General features: G+C 32.2%; 1 protein-coding gene across 1 annotated transcript in view; it reads left to right on the top strand.

Annotated features, from left to right (window-relative positions):
• LOC125051614 (glutaredoxin domain-containing cysteine-rich protein CG31559-like) overlaps positions 1-24891 on the top strand; it is a 58483-nt gene that overhangs the window by 31518 nt on the left and 2074 nt on the right. Inside the window, exons 3-5 of the mRNA XM_047652057.1 lie at positions 1898-3506; positions 14917-15150; positions 23556-23621. Of these exons, the coding sequence (XP_047508013.1) occupies positions 2061-3506; positions 14917-15150; positions 23556-23621 (1746 nt within the window). The 5' untranslated portion in view covers positions 1898-2060. The remainder of the gene's footprint in view (positions 1-1897; positions 3507-14916; positions 15151-23555; positions 23622-24891) is intronic.

Raw genomic sequence — 24891 nt, 5'->3', positions numbered from 1 at the left:
TTATTACATAAATTTGGTGTAAATAAGGCTATAACGTGATAATATGCTTATTATTGAATCTGTCGAAATTCATTATATAATATAGCATAGAAAGTATGATTGTTTTAAATTTCACTATATTTATGTAAATATTATCACATATTTACATAATAGTTCACGATGCAAAAATTTTCATCTGCACATAAACTTGTATGTTGCTAATTTTTGTCTCATTCTTAAACTAGACTATATAACTCAGAGTTCGATCAAAGTATTTTAGTAAATTAAATTACATTGACTAATTAAATTATTATTATGGTGTAGCGAATATAATTCTTTACTACTTGTTTAATTTCTTCCCTTTCTATCTCGCTTATGTTCTAATATAATTGATGTGTATGCGTGTAAAATTTGTGATGTCATATCTCTTTAATATAAAATTCTCGTGTCACAATGTTCGTTCCCATACTCCTCCGAAACGGCTCGACCGATTCTTATGAAATTTTTATGCATATTCAGTAAGTCTGAGAATCCGCTACTATCTATCTTTCAAACCCCTAAGTGATAGGGGGTGTCCACTTTTTATTTTTTTATGATAAAACATACAAAAATACATACAACCCTTAATTTTCACCCATATACGTCGTAAATAGTAGATATATTTTATTTTTATTCAAATAAAAAAAATGTTTTTTAGAAATAATATATGTACAATGTACATGGCAAAACAACGTTTGCCGGGTCAGCTACTTTTCTTGTATTTATGCATACACGTTGTTTTAGAACTTATAATTAAATAAATTAGTAATAATTTAATAGCAATTAAAATATTTTTTTTTAAATTTAATTTAAGTTCTTATGGTTTTAAGGCCTATACTTTAGAAAATCCAATTTAAATCTAGTAAGAGCTGCCAAACATCTTTCTCTATATGAAGTTTAACAGCGCTCAAAACTAGATGCAAACTGTATGGACCTAAGTGGTAACTTTTTTGTTATTTCTAACAATTATCTGTGTCTGTGTTTATTATTTTATGTATATATATTATATCCTTGCAGCTTGCAAGGATTGCACCAAATAAAAGACCTTATAATTAGAAAACCTCCGTATTTCTGAAGATTAAAGTAATAATTTAAGCTATTATGTCATAGAATTTATGCAAATAAGCAAGAAATTAGCGTTACAAATAAAATGTTTCTGAAGACGTTCACCACCTCATTGATGCAACGAAGAATAAATTTAAATATTTCTGCGTAGTTAAAAATAAATTAGAAAACTATCTTAATTATTGGTGCATATTATTTTCGTAATAAAAGTCTCTTCTTTTCGTATTTTTCCATTTACTTAGGTTACATGACTCTTATCTTTGTTTCACTTTTAAAACCAAGAATGTGGTGGTATATAGGTCACGTAGACATTGAAAATGTGTCTTTATTATGTAATGTGAGGTATTTAGTTTTACTAATTTATTATTATTTCTTATTATATATAATGGACTACTGCTGAAGTAGACATGGGGTGAAATTGGTTATTAAAGTGGAATTGTATAGGAAAAACACCTTTTGTATGGCAATCAAGTTTTATAATAATTAACCAAAAACATTCAAAGATCTTCCTAGAAATTTTAAAAATCTGCTTAATACACTAATAATTATATTAAGGATTACGTGAGTGAAATATTATAATTAATATTAATTTGATAATGTAATAATATATTTTAACAATGTGGTGATGTAGTGATAAAATAATGTAATATGTAACTTCTATGTAAAATTCTACCTTTTCAGACAATCTGCACGCCATTGTATGTGGCAGAATATGCGAAATTTAGATTATACCACTATAATATTGGTGTTAGGTACCAATCTTGCAAATATATTTTTATTATTATTACACTAAACGATGACTCTCTCTTTGCAGGTACAAATAAACAAGAAAAACAGGCTATCGTGCGGATTATAGACCTACATTCGAGCGACCGGAACCATTATGCCTTATACATCAACCAATATCTAAACCGCCACCTGACTAGAATAACAACCGGAAGAGCCGTTACCTAATTATGTCGATTCATTAATCGATAATGATGGAGGAGGTAACAACCCGGCCGAATCTCGAGTACATCGCCCCTCTCTCAACCAAAGTGATGCCGAGGACCGGATCGACTACTTTTACACAAATCACTAGCGATGATTCTAAACTTAGAGTGAACGGATTCTCTGATAGCCGTGCTAACATGGACTCTCTAAGTTCGATGCACTCGCTTGTCCTTGATTCTAAGGCACCATCAGCAACGGTATTTGTTGCGGCGACCCAGTCAGATCGACCTGAGAGCACGCCTTGCACAGACGCACTAACCGCAAACGGCCCGCACGTGGTTACAATCAGAATAAACACAGACACAGATAAGCCTAAAGCCCCAAAAATATCAAGTGTTCATCTCAAAAGTGAGGTCGACTTTGATACTTTCAAGATCAGCGATGCAAACAAGAAAAACAACAGTCTCGTCCGGCTCAACGTAGAGGAAAGCCGTCCGAAAATACTCGAAGCGGAAGAGTTCTCCAAGGTCGATAAAGCGCCGTATATTTACTGTAACTCGTACGTGAATCCGATGACCAACATGATAATGTCAAGCGGCCAGTGCTCACCGAGCGACACGTTAGATTCAGGTACGTGCAGCGACCTTGACGGAACACCGCCCCCTCTACCTAAAAAGAAATTGTCGAAATCTACCAAGAAATCTGTATCTGTTACAGTCATTAGCTCTATAAGAAATCAGGGTGAATTAGATTTTGAAGATAACGACTCCAACATATCGTGTGACTCATTAAACAGCAGCGAATTGAATGGGAGCGTGCATGCCGACGAAAGTCACAGCGAAGACGCGAGCAAAAAAGAAAAGAAACAATCGCCTGAGCCTTTGCAAACGTTCGCTAAAGTAAACAATAAAGATAGCTTTCTACCGCAGGGTTTGTTGCAAGATATTAGAGACCGCACAGCGAAACTAACGACTGTCGACATTGAAAGTGATTCGTCAGACGAACGTCAAAGGGAAGTTAGCCAGAATATTAATGAGAATGTTAATATTCCAAAAGAAAGTGTGCAGTTGACGTCATTCCTATTGGTTTCCCAGTACAACAACGAGTTGAAAAAGAACAGTTCTGAGACCCCGGAGAGCGAGAGACAGAGTCCTAAATCACCAATTATAACGGAAACTACATATGAGGAGAGAAAAAGCTTGGAAAAAATGAAGGATGATCAAATTTGTTATAGTAGCCATTATTTTGATACGGATAAGTTTTATGATTTTCATCTGAATGAAAAACAATTCGATGACGTTTCAGTGAAAAGTGTTAGTGTTAAAAGTGAGTGCCCCGAGTCTGAGATGGAATATTTTGCCGGAATAAAGGACTTTAAGAGTGAAGAGGCGCCCTCTACAATAAGAAGTTCAAAGGGAACAATTCGTGGCGTGAAAAATCGCGTCCGCGCCGGTATTGCGACATTCCTCCAAATGCAAACCACTACTAAGGTAAGCCTTGTGATTATTTATAACCATCTCACGTTATACTCTATTATAATTAAGATAAGCTGACGATTACATTACTGTAACAATTTGTTTTTATATCCCACAAACTTTTAAAATTAACGACTAACTTTAACCTATAATTTAGGCTTAATTGTCGCTCACCTGATGTTAAGTGATACCGCAGCCCATGGACACTCAGTGCCAGAATTGGTACGCTCTTTTAGAAATTAAATCCCAAGGAAACAACAATCATTAATTCCCTATAAACATAACGATATCATTCTTTGTACAAACACTTAACTTGAACTCCATTTTCTCGTCACACTTCGACATACGTCTTTGCATTTAGAGGTCACAGTCAACTTGGAAAGTGAGCACGAACAGTTATATTTAAATGGCACTTTAGTACGTGTCATTAAGGTCCTTGGGCATATTTTTAGGTGGAGGAATAATATATATGAAAGTAAATGTCCTCGGTGCCGAGTAAACTCTGGTTTACATAGAATGTTAATGTCTCAATGGCTAGGTCACTGCTGTAAGGTTATAACATTTGCATGACATCATAAAATTTTGTTTCTGTAGTTACTGTTACTATCTCTCTTCTTTATAGTGTAAACACAATTTGATAGAAAGGGACGAATAAAATAAATTTATGGGTAAATGTTTTGTAAATTTGGGGATTTTGTTTCATCAAAGTATTGATCTTTCTATTTCGGTTTAAGATATTAATTTCGCAATAAGAACATTACAACACTCATGTACATGAGAAAATATACTAATACGAGTACAATAATACATTACGCTTGTTATATATATATAGTACAACAGCAGGCAAGAAACAGAAGACTTATTTGATAAAAATACAGATTTTGACAAGATCAAAAGACTATAAATAAACAACGACAATGAATAAGAAATAGTTAAGTAATTTTATTTAAAACAAATAACAAACAAAAAATATATATTGATAAAAATCAGTAGCGCTACAAACTTTTTAGGTGTGTGCCTCAAATTTCAATACTTATTTGTTTGTTTTCCGAATGTTAAATACGCACATAGAAAGAAAGTCCATTGGTGCATAGCTGGGAATAGAACCTACGACCTCAGGGATGTCGCACGCTGAAGCCTCAAATAACCATGTTTCGTACCTATGTGATATCAGTCGGATATAAATCAAGAAACGAGTTGAAAAATTAAATTAATTATCATAAAACAGATATCAAAATTCTTTCTAACAATCAAGTGCGACGGCATTCCCATCAAAGATGGCGTCCTAATCGCTTTGACATCGCAATAATTAAAGAATTTCTAATGATTTTCCGCTTTTCCGAGAGTTACGTGTTTCCGTGAGTCACACGGGATGCGGCGGAAATCGACTTTCAATCGAGACAATTCCAGTATAGTTCTTACTTTCAAGCCTATTGTTAAGAATTGCATAAGTAATCACGGAATGATTTCTTATTCAACTATATTTAAGAGCTTTGTGGCAACTCCCGATTGTCAAAGTGCGCTGATCGATCAAAAACGCGCTAAATTCTGTCGCTTTTCATAATTTTAAATCAAAAATTTTGTTAAAACATCGTTTTAAAGCCGTCGTAATAAATTATTTCCTTCCTTTAAATAATTTTTATATTCTTATTTTACTGATACAATTTACACATATTATCGAAAATTAAAAGTAAAAATTTGTGTTATTTTAAAAGTAGCTAATTAACAAGATGCTTGCACAATAGAACAATTGTTTCAAAATATTTTGAAAAGAAATATTGCCTGTTTTAATAGTGAAATATTTGTATTCGCCATTCGGTCATGTGTAGAAGTGATCAATTGCTTGCTAAATATTGAATTAATTAATTACGCTTCATTTAATTAAGTAAACCGAATCAAAACTTAAGATAAAGATATATCTTTATAAAGATTATATATAAACATACTCGTTATCGTCAAAATGAATCCTATAAATAATATATAATGAAAACAGAATAATAAAATTTATTTGCCATTTAGAAGTCTATTAATTAAAACAAGTTTCGTGTTATTTAAAACAAGTTTGTCATTTCAATCTATTGTCTTCCGTCAATACGTCCTTCATTAATCCACGTTCACTTTAAACGTACAGTTAAGGGTGCACAGTGCGTAATATTCTGGGTTCCGCGTATATAACAAAACTATCACTATTAGTCATATATAGACATAGACATAACATTTATTATTTTATTACTTACACACACAAAATAACAAAAATCGGAGAAAAAATAAAATAAAAATATAGAGATATCAAAAAAGAAATATTTTCTTTTCCCATTTGGTTCGTTTCAAGTGTGTAATGCGTGTGTGCTGTTTGTAATTGGCCCTGGCTCAGCATTATGCTGAGACCAGACCAAGACCAGCGCTGTGAGCAGAATGTTCCACAGCGCTGGTCATTCTGCCAAAGACCAAAGCAGCTAGTTTGCGCCTCAGTCGCAAAAAAAAATATGTAAGAGTAAGTTTAGTTTATATAAAAATGATTAGATATATTATTAAATCTCCCCTTGATTTATCGAATTTAAACACTATTCTATTCATTACTTTCAAATTTCGAAAGCGAATATAATTTAAAATGATCCATCAATCAAATAAACGTATAAAAAATAGAGGTAAAGAATAGAGTGTCTTCCCCTTAATAGAGACTGTTATTGGACATTTTCTTATGTTAAATAAACTTATTAGCAAATTAGGTTAGACTTAAATTACCTATTAGTCTTAAATTAGGCTAGAACGTCTCAGTGACTCATGTATTAAAAAAAAGTCCATATTACGCCCTGACAACGTCGACGGAATCCCAAAATGATTAATTGCTTTAACACGGAGAACTTAATTATAGTAATTATAAACACGACGTTTTATAAATCAATAATTTATTACAAATGTAATTTCGTAAATATTAGTTAATTAAGGCACGTTTAGAATGTTATGTAATGATGATTTAGATCAAGGTAAATAAATATGTACTTATGTAATAAATGGGAATTTAGTTGATTTTGAGTATTATAATATTAATATTAAAAGGCAATAGGCTATAAAATTGTAAAAATCATGGTTTTTTCCTGTAACAAAGATTGTATTGATTTTTATTTTTATTATGTAAATAATTTTTTATAATGACCATAAATACATATATTTATTTATTTACACAAATACAGTATTTACAATTTTCTTAACCTATAAAGTAATAATTAAAATAATTAAAAATAAATAAAATGAAAATTAAAACAAATTTAAAAAGTTTGGTCCCTGTGGCAGTGTACCTTTAACGCTGGCAGCATTTCCTCGCTGTATTGCGAGACTTATTCTTTGAGCCAGGAAAGTGCCAGCTCTGCGGTCACCGGTACTATCTACCAGGCGCCAACTTAAGTCTTTAATCTTTAATTTTTATAATTATGTTTTAACAATTATACAAATAAATTCATGAAAAAAACAATTTTGAACAACATTGCTCTCGAGATAAGAATTCGAATAGCAATGAATGGTGCGCATTTATTATGTCTTTTAACATCATATTGGTCTGTTATTTTCGGCTGAATGGAGAGCTTTACGTGAAAAAGTATATAGGATATTTTTTTTCTCACGAAGTATCTTACAACCATGGAAACTGCGCATATAGTGATTAAAATTGGTGGACTGAGGGGGTTTCAATCCCTAAAGAATTAGACTCTGACTTGGCTAACAATAATACTAAATATATTGTGAAACTGCATACATAATTATTTGAGATGTACAATCAACGCGACAAGTTTACACCGATGTGGTAAGGTTGGCGCCGCAAGTTCTCGTTAAATATTTACGTTTGTGTTTATTAGACTTTCTAAAAGTTTTTGAGGTGATTTAGTATAAAATTATAGAAACATTTTCTACAAAATGAAAGTGGTTAGATTTTCACTATAAACTCTTAATTAAATATAACGTTTTCTAATACATCGTTATTCTTTAATGTTATTGCTTTGTGATGGAACTTTCCACATATAAGTCAAGTAAGTATTATGTTTGGAGTAAGTAAACTTTATTCAAAACATAAATAGTTGTTTTGTTTAATATTAAAATTTTAAAAAAATGGGGTTAAGAGATTTTTTAATGTTGAGTAAGATAACAATTATATAATATAATATATATAGAAGAGATACTAAACCCCAAGGCATAACTTTCTCTGAATAGCAATTTTTTAAATTTATGATGGCTAAATTCAAACACAGTATCACCGCTCTAAGTATGTTAAAGCAATAAATGTGATAAAGACTCCCTTATCACACAGAAATATAGAGTATTTACAATAATCTTAAAAATATAATAATAATAATAAATGGATTAATAAATAAAGAAATTTAAAGGGTGTCCCTGTGGCAGTATACTTTTATTGGCAGTACTTCCTCGCTGTATTTCAAGATTCGTTAAGCGAGGAAAGCACCAGCTCTGGGGTCACTAGCTCTATCTTTTTTTAATTGATCTTCAAACGAGTCTTCAGGAGCTTTCATCTAAATAATTTAATTAATAACCACTTTACCATGAAGAAGAGTATCTAGAGAGAAGAAGAGTCTATTTATTTGTCGAAACTGCATTACACACCGACGATGACCGGACAGCTCTTGATATGAGTTAGGCCTTTCTGAGTAAAAGCGATGCTCAAATATCTCTTCATTTTCCCACAAATCAAAGTCAGGAAGAATTGGTTCAATCATTGTTTTCTTTATCCGGCTTTCACCGTCATTAAGACTGTCGCAATTTTCAACACTTGCTAATTCACCATAACCTAATGATGTTTTTGTATTATAATGGTCGTTGATTTTCTATTTGTCACGCTTAATACGCAATGCATTATTACGGAAGAGAAGAAAATTTTAAAATAGTTTTCTTTTTTAGTTGTTAAATATCTAATATTAACTAGCATCACAGTTTAAAACTACTTTAAAAATAAAGTCCTTTCTAATAAATAATAACAGGAAAATAGTACAAAAAAGCGTGTCATACAGAATAAAGTATTACTAAATACATTCAAAAATAAAATGCTACCCACATTACTATTCTCAAAAACACACATCACTGCATAGGACACGATTAATACATAGAGTTCTAGAAATTATTAAAAAAAATGGAGAACTGAGTGTCTTTGTTTTTGTCTTTGTTTTCTTGAGGGTCGCCTGCGTTGAGAGCAGAAGACGCGATACCTCAAGGGGAGAGAGATGCGTTCGAGATACACAGTGTGTACGCCGTGCATGTTTTGATCAACCTTACATTTGACCAATAAGTCCCAGCGCTGTTTTTCACAGGCCCCATGATCTTATTTTTTTTTTTCTTATCAGTATTCCTAGAGCTTCTTATTATGCAATTACTAAACATCTTATATAAAAGCCAAAAACGGAATACACATTCATTATATCTAATAAAGGATACCAGAGTTTTTTATAATATTTTAGTTTAGTTACATTAAATATATTTACATTACCGGTAAATTGAGTTTTAATCTATACGATACATGATTGAATTACTTAAAAAATATGTTTTAAACCGAGGAATTTATTTACAATATAAACATTTATAAAATTATATAATTAAGCAAAGGAGTACTGCTTCCAGGCTATACATTTTTACAATTTGATTACACTTGTTATTAACCTCCTATCGTAAGTATAAATAATAAGTATAAAATAAAGACTAAGTTTTCTAATAAATACGGCCTACTGTCTATTAATGGCAATGAATAGGCGTATTTGAGGTCATCTTGTATGATAATAGTTGATCTAAGGTAGACAAGAATAAACAAATAAAAATAAATCAGTGGCACTACAGAGTTCTGTATCTGTTTCTGTTAATTATAAAACATAATTTAGTTCCTCACATCAAGACTAACTATGCAAGAAACTTTTGTAACTCGCAGGACATACAATGACCAATATTTAAGCCTTGTTTAAGCTATCGCGGAATTAGGAGTATTAGAAATATCCATAGCCCAAAATCAGCTGTATCTTGAGCACACCCCACATACACAACTTCACGTATGTATTTCACTTTCACAACACATAATACAGGTAAATTAGGTATTACTAAATTAAATGTATAAAATTAATTGTTAAAAAAACAATAAAAATGCTTTTGAAAATGTTTGAACCTTTTTGTAAGTAAATGTTATGAATTCCATCTCCATATATTTTTAGTGTAATAGTTTTGTTATTATATATAATATTTGTTATCTGTAGGAATACGAAATAAATAAATAATTAAAATGTAATATATTTCAAAAATAACCGTGTTTAGGATTAAAATGCATTCTTCCGCATACTATAGGTACCGCTATTACATAAGAACTAAAATTATGTTGTAAAACAATGTATGATTGTTTATTACTTATTTTGAAATTGATTATATCACTACTCTATTATTTCCCGTATCACCTAGACGTCAGTCGTTCCACAACTGAGCGTTTTTTAAGGCCGCTTTTGCCGCGCACCACCACTATATGTAACCAGCTGCCCACTGAAGTATTTTCGAACCAATTCGACTTAGGGTCCTTCAAGAAAAGAGCGTACTAATTCTTAAAAGGCCGGCATCGCGATTGCGAGCCTTCTGGCATTGTGAGTGTATCATGCCGGGAGATGAACGTGTCGAATAAATAAGTTTTTTAACTACTGTCCTAAAATCCAAATGCAATACTGATAAAAATCGTTTGGCAAAAAAAATGTCTGATTTCATGAAAATACTAGAATTTTGTGGAACAAATCGTTCGTAAATACTCCGACGAGTTCGACTAAAATTCCGACCATCAAAATTCTTTTTTTAAATTCGTAATTAGACCTCTGTAGAACCGCCATACTGGTACAAATGACTATCTATTTTGTGTCACTATATCCTGGCCTATATGAGCGGCTGTATCAATTAACATCAAGTGAGCCTCCTATTACATAAAAATAACATAAAATACCCAAAACTTATTTAAAAAGCTGTGTAATTTCTTATACGGTTTACTGTACATTAGTTACAATCATTTCCCTATAGGAGAAGAGGCATTGTTTATAAACGTCCTTCCCACGCTTTCAAGTTTAGTGTATTCCTACTATTCATGTATGCGTAATTAATTCTTCCATGTGTCGTTCGAAGAACGTAATATTATCGTAAGATAATATTTTTTCTATATAATTTGACATATTTCTAAATCAGTTAGATTTTTTGATAGATTTGCTTACAAGAGCTGTAGAGTGGGGAGGGGAAATAATTGTAGTACCTATATCTGCTTACGTAATACTTGAACGCCCGATTTGTTGTGTATTGTTTGAACCATTTTAAAAATTAACGATTCGGCTTGTATTTATAATATCTAATAAGAATTAAGGTAAAACCCCTATTTGTTATTAGTTAATTAAAAACTTATGACTTGAACTCTGAGGTACAGATTTTTTTTTTACAGAAAACCTAAAAAGTTTTAATTCCGGAAAACCGAACAGTTTCTGGGGTAGCATTGCAAAATATTCCATGTTGGGATGTACTAAAAAGGTAGGCTAAGTAAAATCATATTAAGGAGAAACGAAGCTCGCGGGGGAAGCTTGTTTTTATAGAGAAGAATTTTAAAAGATCTTATTAAGCCAATCATACGACATCATTTTATCAGTAATTTTCTAACCTATTTCTTAAAGGTTGCATTCGGATTTAACTTAAGTGGCAATGATCGGTGCTTAATCAACCTACTCTACAAACGCAATGACCATCTGTGGTTTTATAATATTCATTCAATGATAATGAACAGAATACTTTACATTCCACTTATAAATAAACAATCACGAACAATTTACTCAACCGAGGTGGCATAATCTTACATTAGCATAGTATTTAATGAAAAGGAATGTTTATATAATGTAGTACCTACATAATTATGACTCTTTCATGCTTTTATAAGGTTTATATATTAAAATACTTCAACACTAATATAGGCTACTATATATTAAGAAGTTCCGTATTTAGAAATCCTGAGGCACTTTTATACTGATTGTATATAAAAAAATTATTAATTTAATTTTCATTTGAGATTTCAATAAATTATTTTGCGTAAATAATTTATTGAAATGCTGTGGAAGTGTACTTAATTTAATCTAAGTTTTTTTTTTGTACGCAATGACTATATTAAGAAATTATTCTTTAAAACACATTTTTTATATTTATATCATTAATGATTTTATTTAGTTGCAATCATTTAGCACATTTCCAGCTTTAAATAATTTAGGTAATGTATTGCTTTGAGAGATAAGTTAACGTCTAAATGAAAATATAAATTTATCAGACATTAAGCCCTTACATAAAGAAGTACTTATTCTATTTATATCAGATTAGAGAGCCATCTAAGAATACCCACCGAGTTAGTCATACATTTTCTCAATAAACAGAGGTTTTCTCCACATAACTGTGAGGACCGGTCCTACGATACCGACCTTGCGAGGCTAACCACTTGCTGCGAGGGAAAGTGCATACGAACCTACTTTGAGACACGATAATTGGGATTCCAAGTTTAAATTTTACTACTATATATCATGGAAACTTAGAAATTTATATTTATTTTTTGAACAATTCGACTTAAGGTCGAGAAGAGTGCGTACCAATTTTTAAAAGGCCGGCAACGCACTTGCGAGCTCTTTGACAATGTGAGTGTCCATGGGCGGTGGTATCGCTTAACATCAGGTGAGCCTGCTGCCCGTTTACAAAATAAAACAAAAGTAAACTATCGAGATGATCCTTTTTTATTTCAATAAAAAATATGTATACTTTTACCTATAGTCTAGAAAACTTACGTTGTTAGGACCCCACGATGACTAGTTTTATATAGGAATTTGCAGTCTAAGCCTACAATAGATGCGATACTGTTATACAAATTTAAATCCCAAGATGCGTGTAGCGGTAAATGTTGAACGAGTCCAGTTATAAGCTATTGAGATTAATCTTGCAGATTATCATGTCATATATCACTTGAATTATAGCATATTTATTCAAACCTTCAAATAAAACACATAACTTTAACGATTAGGAAATAACTTTTTAAGTTAAAATCACTGCACTTACCTTTAAAACTAACAAAAAAAATACACTATAAAGTGTAGTGTAATCATCTCCCAATTATTCATGAAAAACTGAACATGTCTCTTTCTGTCAAAATTTGAAAAAAAGACAGATTTTTTTACTTGATTTGTATTTATATAAATATACTAGAATTTGGACCTATTTAGATAATTTACACAGGAAGATTCTATGATCTTTAATTATCTAGATCCATAGACGGAGAATGATTGCCTATACACAAATATACACGTTGAACATTCCATTTTGAAGTCATTAAAAATATACAGATTTTAATTCATGTACTCCAGGCCAACACGGCAGTGGTAATCTTTGAGATTAGCTTTGTACGCCGTATATTGTGCAAATGCGTGTATCACGTAGAGACTATTGTATAATTCCCTGATTGGAAGGTCGTAGGCTTTTATTGTACTACTAGTAACATACTTGGCTTGGATATTGTATATTTCCTACTGTACATACATATTTTTTATTTTATAAATTTTGATGAGGATGATCGATAATTTTAACTCGGTCGATCGCGGTTTTTTTTTATTACTATGGCAATAGTTTTAACTTTATGTCAGTTTCAAATAAAAGTTTAGGAAACTACACGCGAGAAAAATATACAAAGACATCAAAAGGAAATAAAGGGAAAAGCTAGTTAAAAACAAAATATGAACATAAACATATTGCATCTTAATATTATTGCCAATATAAATTATTAGTTACGCCATCTATATTTTTTTAGTGAGTCTCCTCATTGTTGCCATACTAATTTTATCGTTATCCTTACGATTGACTTTTGTTTCTACGTGTTAAGGGTATATCGAGATACTCAGGGCTGATTATTTAAAGATAAAAGGTAACAACGGTGACCGAACCGTTCTTTACTTCACCTACTATGACTAAACAACCATTTTACAAATGTCTTTCAAACGTAGTTACGCAAAGATGCACGCAATGGGTGTGAATTTGTTTACAGTTTGGATGTTTAACGTGTTGACACACCTAATGGTACTGTCACAACGATGTTCAAATTGCTTATTTCTGCATTTTGTGGCTATATACACACTTGTATAGGTTATTGGGAATAGTGTCATACAATATGTTAATACTGTATAAGTTGCGTTATTTGATTATTAATAGAGAAAACATTGGCTACTAGAAGTTACAAATTATTGTATGATGAATTGTAGGATTATATTTTTATACTTCCTAGTTTTCGAAATTTCCTAATCGAAGTTTCGGGTCTGCGTGAAAAAAAACCCTTTTATATATTCAAATTCAATTATTACATAGTTAAAAATTTATAGTGTTTTTATAATACTTACCTAGAAGAAATTTATGGTTAAGGAATTAACAGTTAAACGATACAATAAACTAAAGTTATATTTGTTGCGTATATCGCCATCTAGTGATTGATAAGTCAATCAAACTGATGTTATTATTTTAACAATGAACACATTTATATGACGCGACACGTTGACGCAGTGTGTATATAGATGTCGCTTGTTGCACTTTGTAATCAATTATTTAGTACTAATTTTAGTTTTTATAGTTTTATTTTATTATTAAAGCTTGGAAATGTAAATCCTTATTAAACAGCTACCTTCATTTGCGTAGGCTTAATTTCTTAGTTTTTAAAAAATAAATGAAGGTTAATTTATTTTATCTAAATTCAGTATCAGAAGCATTATTAGCCTGGTCAACCTCTAAAGGTCTCTAAGGGCTAAGGTCGTAGTCGCATCGAACCCTGTGTGAATTAATATTTCTTTCCCTCTACAATTTACACTTGCACTTGCTTGGTGAAATATATCATCATGTTCCATTGAACAATTGTATAGGTTATATTGTTAAGTTTATTCCAAGGCCGTGTTATAAAATATCGGTAATACGCGGTATAGACAACACCTATAAAGTCAAAGTCAAAAGTAAAAAATCATTTATTCATGTAGGTAACACAATGTACACTTATGAACGTCAATATAAGAAATATACATTAAATGCTTCTAATTTTACATTTACTGCCAGTTCTCAAATCAAGGGCGTAGAACGGTTGAGAAGAACTGGAAATAAACTCTCCTCCACTCATTTTAATCGCCAAGTTTTTTGTTTTACACAACGTTTGTAAGGAGCTGCAACCATTACACCATCTTCCACATGACATCTTAATCCTATAGACAACAAAAGGTATAAAAGCCTACACAAATAAGCAGCAATCAAATTATGTTTGGGGACAAGGCAGCAAGTTCCACATGTCGGAAGGCGCTGATTTTCCCCTTTGCACTAATAAATTTTCATATTTAATAATAACGAAAATTAACACTTACTAATTATTTTCCAGAGTTACAAAGAAAAAGATGCCGGAAAAGTGGTTGTGTACACCACAACTATGGGAATCGTGAGGAGCACGTACCAACGATGTGTGCTGGTGAAAAAGATCTTGAGAAACCTCATGATAAAGTTTGAAGAACGGGACGTCTTTATGAGCGTGGAGTACCAGGACGAGATCATGGATCGGATGAAGAGTGACCAGATCCTAGTGCCACAGCTGTTCGTTGATGGATATCATATTGGGGTGAGTTTCACTTTTTACACGCTAGATGGCAGTCTAACTATATAATAGGCAAATAAATAATATACTCGTGTTTTTGTAGCTGAACAATTTTTATGGGTTTGTATCTTGAATATACTAAGGAATTTCAATTTTTTTTCTCATCATAATTCATCGAGTGTAATTAATTAATAACCAGCAATTAGGGAAATAAAGCTTGCAACACAAATTATCTTGACGTAGGCATTCTAAATTTGAATAATTCAAGGTCAAAATTTAAGGTCTAAAATTTCCCCAGCATCTTCCTATAAGGTAAATTCAAATTCAAAATCACTTATTCATTTAGGTAACTCAATGTACACTTATGAACGTCGATAAAGAAATACATATTAAATGCTTCTAATTTTACATTAAGTACCAGTTCTCAAATCAAGGGCGTAGAACGGACGAGCAGAACTGGCAATTAACGCTATCTATATCTCTTAATTTATATACTAAAAAATATATACATATATAAATAAACGAAACAAAGATTTGTCCTCTATCAGCAGTAGGCATGGTGAAATAGGAGCACGCACTTACATTCTCGTGGGAACAACACGCAAATACATAGTTCAATAAAGTAAATTTGGTAAACCAATAGTATTATCCCATCCCATTAAATACATTGTAAACATTGAAGTATCTATAAATGTCTAACCAAAGCCCGTTAAAATGATCCTCGAACGTATTTAAAGACTTTGTGATACAAAGCTCTATGCTTACGAAGTTAAAGCTTCGGAGCTTATTCTGTCATTTTCCTAATAGCAAGTGCACTATCGGCAAGAACATCAATTAGTGTTTTAGCGGGTTTAGACCAGGCTTAATAGACACCACGTGCAAGCGAAAGCTCTTAAGTGATGGCTTTTAGAATGATGAGCTTACGGTTTTGTTCGAATATCTGTCATTAAATCTATTAAATACGTTTGAACAATAACTATAAAATTCAAAATTCAAATTCATTTATTTATATAGGTAACACAATGTACACTTATGAACGTCAAAAAAGAAATATATATGCTTGCTAATGCTTCTGAATTAACATTTACTGCCAGTTCTCAAATCAAGGGCGTAGAACTGGCATTCAATATAAGTATATACAGATAAAATATAAATGTTTATATTTAATAAACATTGCCGTTATTTATCATCATATGGAGTGTATAACAATGGTTACAAAGTATGTGAGATCTACGAGTACTTGTTATAAAGAAAAATAAAAGACGACCGACATCTGACCAATCTCACTCAAGCATATGATTACTTCATTTGTTTTACAGATCGATTTAAAAGGGCAAAGACATATATGAAGTTGACGGAGCGAGTGTATGAAAGTTTATCTTTTACTTGATCAAGTATAATATTATCTTAAACCGCAATCTTGAATGCCATCTGCTCGCGCAGCACGCTCAACAAATTATTAATTACAACAATTAATATCTTCATACGAATTTAATTAGTTGTATCTTGTTGAAGTTTAGACACTAAATTTAGGAAAGAGCGTACAAACTCTTGATAGGCCAGCAACGCACTTGCGAGCCTTCTGGCCTTTAAGCACTTTAGGTACTTTTTTAATATATTTAATTCGTTGAATGGCTTTTGATTAATAAAAGTCATACTGCAATATCATTGACCTCTCTTTTCATTTGAGGTAATAAGTTTTATTGATGAAGATTTTCGTCACCCACGCACTTTCAAATTTGATTGGATTGGAGATTTAAAGTAGAATTAGGCCTATTTACGATCATTGACTTATTTAAGTTTATTGCAAGTATCTCGCAGTTATATTTTTTATGGTTAAACACAAATTTAATTTGAATTCTCTGTAATATTAAAAAAACTTCGATATTTTATTATGTATATTAATGCAGCTTAGAGGTAGACTAATACAGACAATACATAATATTTACTAGAGCTTATAAAAAAACACTGTATATGTTAGAGAAAAATTATGTAAATAAAATTATTCAATATTTTCACCTCGTATTTTTTGCAGCGTATAACTTTATTTTTCTAATAAGATAAAGAAAACATAGTTTACTTCTCACAGTATGTGCACACTAAGACTACGTTTTAAATTATATTATGTATTACATAAAACAGAGTAAGAATATTAATATCAATTACTACATTTAGCAATTCTGAATCGCAAGAGGTTTTATTTATTTTTTTAAGAAGAAAATATAACAGACACGTGTCAAAAAGGTTGACGACCTCCTTGCTTAAAAAATCAATGTATACCTTAAGGGTTCCTACTTTCCTAAAAATAGTTATTCCCCCCTTCCTCATCTAATATATAAAATTCTCGTGTAACAGAGTTTGTAATTAAACTCCTCCGAAATGGCTCGCTTTTTTTATGGAACAGCATACTAAAATACGTACAGCCCTTAATTTTCACCCCTCTACGATCAACCGAACTAAAAAAATGTTTCATAGAAATAATATTCAAGCAAAACAACGTTTGCCGGGTCAGCTAGTTAACACACTATATAATAATAATAATAACAGCCTGTATTGCTGTAAAATACTTATCCTAGTACATAAAATGTGAAGTACTTAATAATTAAAAGGCAATCCAGTTAATAAATTTTAAAGCTTGGACATAGACCTCCTCTAAGAGCTTCCACTCTTCTCGGTGTCTAGCTTTACGTAGCCACATAGGGCCAGCTGCTCTAATTATATCATCTTCCCATCTTTTTATTTGTCTTCCTCGTTTTTCTTTTTTCATAGCGAGGAAGCCATTCCGTCGCTTTTTTCGTCCATTTATCTTTGTCTTCTCTCATAATCTGTCCTGTCTATTTCCATTTTAATCTTTTACTAAAAGTAAAAGCATTTCTAAACTTAGTCATGTCTTTTATTTCTACTGATTGTATCTTTCAATTTCAGACCTAGAACACTCCTTTCGATACTATTTTGATATACTCTTAGTTCTTAGAAGTAATGCAAAACTTACTTACGAAATTAACATAATATAAGCGACTTCAAAGTCTTCCTATGTAAACGAAATCGCTGGGTAAATAAGGTACTATTTACCTAAACGAGAAACAAATGAAATACAAAGTAAATAGACAAGAGTGCACCAGTAACAAGGTGGAGGGAGTTTCAGTGAAATAGACTACTGTTTGTTGTACGAACAGATTCAAGCGATATAACTTTCTTTGGATGGCTTTATTCAAAATGTGCGGTAGTTTAGTGACATTACGAATAAAATCTGTGACGCTACAACCTTTTTAGGTCTGGGTCTCAGATGTCTACATCTGTTTCATGATCATTTGTCAATCTAATAGGCAAGTAGGAGATCGGCCGACAACTGTTTATGTCTAAGGCAAGCCGGTTTCCTCACGATGTTTTTCCTTCACCGATCGAGCGAATGTTAAATGCGCACATTGAAATAAAGTCCATTGCCCAGCCGGGGATCGAAACTACGACCTCAATCTCCTGAAGCCTCTACGCCAAAACAGCTCAGTAATATATTTTTTTACTCTGAAAAAATTTCGTGTACTTGACTGTATCTGCTATTAGCTATAACTTACTTTTTTTTATTTTTTCTAGACTGGGAAATTACAATATAATCCAATTTACTAATAAAATATTTAACATAAATAATGTGTCCAGTAACACTACTTACACTCTCTATTAAGCTCAAGATACTGTGTTCATTGTTTTTTGAATATTATTTTACTAGCTAACGAATATTATAAAAACTATATAACTTTTTGAGAAATAAAAATGTCGCCGTCCCTCTTCGTTTCTGTCACCATCCAAAAACTTAATGGGTGTGTTCTAATTATTAATTGTTACTTCCAATTAGAGGTAGGGCTGCTTCTATTTCAAGCAATTTAATTTATGAATGTCTTTCAACATAATAACTTACAAAGATTAGTTTTTATATTTTTTATATTGTTACAATTTTTCAATCGAATATCTCATTGTACTGTGTAAAACTATGCTGAATAAAACAAAATCAAACATTTCGTGTTGTCAGATTTTTGTTACCTTCGTATTTGTTAGTAAATATCACAAACGCTGTCGATTGTTTGTTCTTCTTTACCGTATAAGATAGCATCAATTGAATATGAAATGTGTAAAACTTGACCTGAAAACGGGAGAGCCGCATATTTTTATATAATTATTTTTCTATATAATCCTCGCATTATTGGCTTACATCGTAAAATAATGAAGTGTAAATTCTATATAATCTCAATGATAACACTACGAACCGGGTTTTAAATCCACGATGGCTACGATGAATGTATAATAGCAAAATGTTAAGTATAATAATTCGCCTGTAATGTTTCTCTCTTGCATACTGTCATCCAGGCGAGCTAGATTCACGTGGTACGCGTGACCGTGAACTATTTCATTGTAGGCTAGCTCTGTTTGTTGCAGACATTAAGTGATTTGTTTGCCCATTAGCCACACGTAATTGATTTATATTAGATCATTATAGCCTCCAAACAAATTGAATTGTCACCTCAGCTTTCGTAACTGGCATTTATTACTATCAAAATGGCAATTTATAATACCTACTTAAAATGCATAATGATATATAAGTGTTTTATTATTTATTTACTTATAACTATACAGCTCTGATCCGTGAGGTCGTAGTTTCGAACCCCGGCTGTGCAGCAATGGGCTTTCTTTCTATGTGCGCATTTAACATTCGCTCGAACGGTGAAGGAAAACATCGTGAGAAAACCGGCTTGCCTTAGACCCAAAGAGTCGACGACGTGTGTCAGGTACAGAAGACTGATCCCCTACTTGCCTATTAGATTGACAATTGATGAAACAATTCGTTCGTTTTAGCACCACTGATTTTTTTAAACAATTACCGTAACAGCTTTATGGCCAATTCGATAGTTGGCTAACTAAAGTACCGTAACATTGGATATTTGACGTAGTTTTTGCGAATTCTCTCTGAGAACATATAAAAATAGCGATCCTTTCGGTAACAGTTGACCCGTAAAGTTTTAATGTTCTCGCTTCAACAAAAGACAATATACTTTGTTCAGATTTCATTTGAACATTGACCAACTGCTGACACGGCTCACGTGTTTTCCAAATTTGAACCTTTGATCCTACCCGTAGGGCTCCGTCTTGGTACTTCCAATCCCGTACTTATTTATATATTTACTATTTATGTGTAAGGTACATCTGTAGGGCTTAGGGATCCGTAGGGTTGTTAGGTTCTTACATCTCACCCTCTCATATATTTAGTTATCTAGTGCAGCTTACTCATACATACATACATACATTAGATATACTGTACATACACTCCTAACATTCAATACATATAAATTTAAACACACATTTCACAGTCCACTGGCTGGCAAGCTGTACATACTTTTTTAAGCCAGATAATATATTCTTAATGGGTAATTAAAAAAATACATAGGTATTTGTAATTTAGCAAGGAACACTTCAAATTTTTAAGTCTAATTACAAAAAATCTTTTCGTAATTAGAATTAAAACAATTGAATTGATTTGTGGTTTAGATTACATAATAAAGTAGTGATATATTTTATCAAGGTGCGACACGAAATAAGTAATAACCAATCCTATGTTTGTCTCACTTACAACACACCATTTTAGTTCTTATGTAAAAGCTGCGATTCGCTGATTCGCTCTTAGAATCATCATTTCGGAGTCAGTAGTACGCACAAGCAACGCCTTTGTTAAGGGGGCACTGGTGCTACCACTAACACTACTGTGACGCAAGTAGAAAGGCCAAACACTCCGAAGGGATTCTAATTATATCCCCACTGCTTGGGGATATGTGTGGAATATCTTCGGAGTATATGGCCTATCAATTTCCAGTTAAGTCGCTTAATCTACTGACTAAAAAAAATCCAACGCTTAATATTGTGCATAATATAACATATTACAAAACCAATTAACCATATAACCACTCAATCAAGGCCCTTCACGCTAGTATAACCAGTAATAGTGTAATAACGAAATTATGACACCAAAGGTCATTTATAATTTGCCAACCCGTATTGCAAAACCTATGAATTATTTGTTTAGTAAATGTCAAAATGTTCGCGTGTGATTTTATTTTGGAGGATTTTTATTCAGTAGGCATAAGTTATACTTGGTTGATTTCAAATATTTATCCTCCAGGTCGTGGTTTGGTATGTAAGAAAATCGCAATACTGAAGTATTTTACTGTTAAATATTGATAATAAGCCTTTATTGATCCACATCTTATTGGCATACATTTGAGAAAAATAAATAGATATAAATAAAATTTTAACTACTCTTAAGATGCGGCCTCTGTCCGGAAGTTCTCCTCCAACTATTTCCACTCAACTTCATTTTGTGCCATCGTCATCCAATTTTTTTCCAGCTACCCTTTCGATACCGTCTGCCTATCGCTCTATTGGTCTGCCTTTGTTCCTTTTGGACCAGTCTGTTCCTGTTTTTGACCATCTGTCATCTTATTTTATCATTTTACTGTTTAAAGTATTTGTTTATACTGTCACGAATGATATCAAAAACGATTGGACCCATTTCAGGAACGATTTCATCATTTGAATTTTTCTTTCTCTGAGTAACATAGGCTTTATTTAATTCAAAAATATTAAAAAAAAATCCACCCTTGAAACACGTAATTGTTATAAATTTTAATGCCTTTTCAAACGGTTTTACCAGTAACAAAAATATGTTCTTATTAATTACGGAGTCCATTTAAATTGTCATGATAAAATCGTGAATTTTACATAATTAAAGTATATGTTTTGGTCTGGTCCAGTTTGTGACACAAGGGTCTGCCTGAGGGCATACATAATTTATCTTTTCATGTTAAATGCCGTTACATATTGAAGTGTTTTTCATGTGTCTGATAATCTATGACTAACTGTGCCCTGAGTGATGATGATGCGGTCGTAGCTTGATGTTATAACATTAAACCATCCTATTATTGAATTTGACACAACATTTTTTCAAACTACAGCGTATATTAGCTTAGTTGAATTGACGAAGGCGACTTGTTCAGGCGACTTGGCCAGTAAAGGGATGCCTGGTAGCAAAGGAAACGGTGGTTCCTGGATGCGAGTCAATTAACAGTTGAAAATCGACGATTCGACCAACACCTCCTATGAACGTCCCAGGATTCGCACTTGCGCTGGTTTTGCGCACAATGAAGCATAGTTGACTCATTGCTCAAATCAAAACCAACCACCCAATAGCACTTTCAACCAACAGAATTAAATGATGACAACTACTTAATATGCCGTAAAGTACCTATAGCTGTCCTTATTAACATCGTATTAGAATTGCTCACAATTAACATGAGCTCTACCTCCTGCAATGTACTTTGGTCTTGGGTCCCAGGTTTCCATGACAACTGTAATACCTTTAGCTGTAAAAAAAGCTATTATTATGTAAACCTTTAATGGTATCCAAATTAAAGAGAGCCCTTTCCTGTCATAAATTCTTATTGGTCAATATTGCGTAGAGTTCGGTCAAAGTCGTAAAAAGCTTCTACCCACGTTTGTGTAAAGTAATCCGATACTTAGAAGAAATAAAAAGTTAAGATCTGCTTAAAGGATATTGCTTATAGGGATCCAAGTTGTAATATATCTTTGGATAGAATTACAAACCAACTGTTTAAGAAGGTCTTATTATTTTAAATAGGTTCATTTAAATACTTTTTTTAAGTCTACTAGTAAGAATGAGGTATTAAATAAGCGGTGCTGGCTTGACAAAAGAAAACGAGGAAGACAAATAAAAAGATGGGAAGATGATGTGCGAAGTCTAGCTAGCTCTGTGGCTAATAAAAGTTAGAAACAGAGAAGAGTGGAAGGCGGAAGCCCTTAGAGGAGGCCAATGTCCAAGGACAAGCTGTATAACAGAAATCAACCGGCTTGCCGATTAAATATTAGTATTTATTTTTTATTTTCAGTGTTATTTTTTTAGTATTACACATTTTTGTGTACTAGTATAAGTAATTACAGCAATAAAGGCTTTAATTATTATATTAAATAAGCTGTATATAATATAATATACGGCTAATCATTCAAATTATTAGATAGCCACATAAAAAGTTGAAGAACTATTCTATATGCATTTGTTGTGGTTCTAACAAGACTGCTATTGGTACATTAATTCAAACCACAGTGGTTTATAAATATAATAACTATTATTTAGATTGTAAATGAATTACAAAAATATACAAGCCTGTCGCGGAGTGCTGCCGGAGTCTCCGGAGTCCGTGACTTAGGAACGAATGCTGGAGATTTTTTTAAAATATTTATCGAGGGGAAACCAATGATTTCTGTTTTGCACCGCTGTAAAATTTTCTTTAACTGGAAATTATAAGAAACAAAGCTTACACAAGACCATTATTTTACCCTAATTATGTTTTAAATGTCTGTTTTTTTTCTAGGACGCAGACACAGTCGAGAAATTAAATGAGTGTGGAGAATTGAGGAAGATGCTGAAACCATATAAGGTGCGTACCTATATTATAACTTACAGTTTTTAATTAAGTTCTATCTCTTTCAATCACAGTGTAAACTCAATTTTACAGAAAGAGACATATGAGAAAAAGATGTTAAATTGATTCTAAATTTACATTTACTACCAGTTCGCAAGTCAAGACGGTAGAGCGGACTAAAAGAGCTGGCAAGAAACTCTCCGCCACTCTTTTTAATCGCCGAGTTTTGAGTCATACAAATTGTTTGAACTGGAGCAAATCAATCCCAAGGATTATATAATCTTATAATCTTTTAAATAACTGTCAAATTTGGAAAAAGCTTTATTGATTAATATACGTTTAACGAGAGTTATGAATTTATTCAGTGATAATTATCTAATTCAAGTTAGGTCATAATAGGTGAGTTTACCAATATATCACATGGAAACGATCTCCCATTAGGCAAAATGTTGACAGAAGGTGTGATTGTGTGCACGCGAAATTGATTCCCATAGTCAAATACAAACACATTATTGTGTAAACAAAGTCAGGTTTAGTTCCAAAATGATAGTAACACTTTTAACTTAATAATACGAGTTTCCACCCGTATCACCTCGCCATCCGTCCTTCCACAACTGAGCGTTTTTAAGGCAGGTTTTGCTGCGTACCACCACTTTGTGGAACCAGCTGTCCACTGAAGTATTTCCGAAGCAATTAGACTTTTGGTCCTTCAAGAGCGTACCAATGTTTAAAAGGCCGGCAACGCACGCGAGCCTTCTGGCATTGAGAGTATCCATGGGCAGCGATATCACTTAACATTAGGTGAGCCTGCTGACCGTTTGCCCCCTGTATTATAAACAAACTTGAATCTTAAGTGATCCGTTTAATACATTAAAAAGGGAAATTATTTATTTGTCAACACTGTGGCATTACATATAGTACATTCAGATAACATAAACTAATGAGGCAGCGGACCTTATCGCTAACAAGCGATCTCTTCCAGGCAACCCTAGTAAGGAAAAATAAAAAATAAAGTACAAAAAGTGCATTACTAAATTTAAAAAAATGCATATTACGAGTGCAATGTAGACAAACACAATTACAAAACCAAAAAAACTAAAAGTTAATTTTAAATTTTAAACTAACGATTAACTAGATACATAACTAAATTAAAAAAATAACTATTTCCAAGGACTTATCCTAAATTAAAAGGCAAATTAATTAATTAATTTTTTTCATTTCTACTCCTTAGTATACAGGAGAATTTACATCGATTTTGATTCAGTATATTTCAATTAGAGCGTTC

This window comes from Pieris napi, chromosome 8, assembly GCF_905475465.1.
Source record: "Pieris napi chromosome 8, ilPieNapi1.2, whole genome shotgun sequence".
Lineage (NCBI taxonomy): Eukaryota > Metazoa > Arthropoda > Insecta > Lepidoptera > Pieridae > Pieris > Pieris napi.
This window is presented reverse-complemented; position numbering and strand designations above follow the sequence as displayed.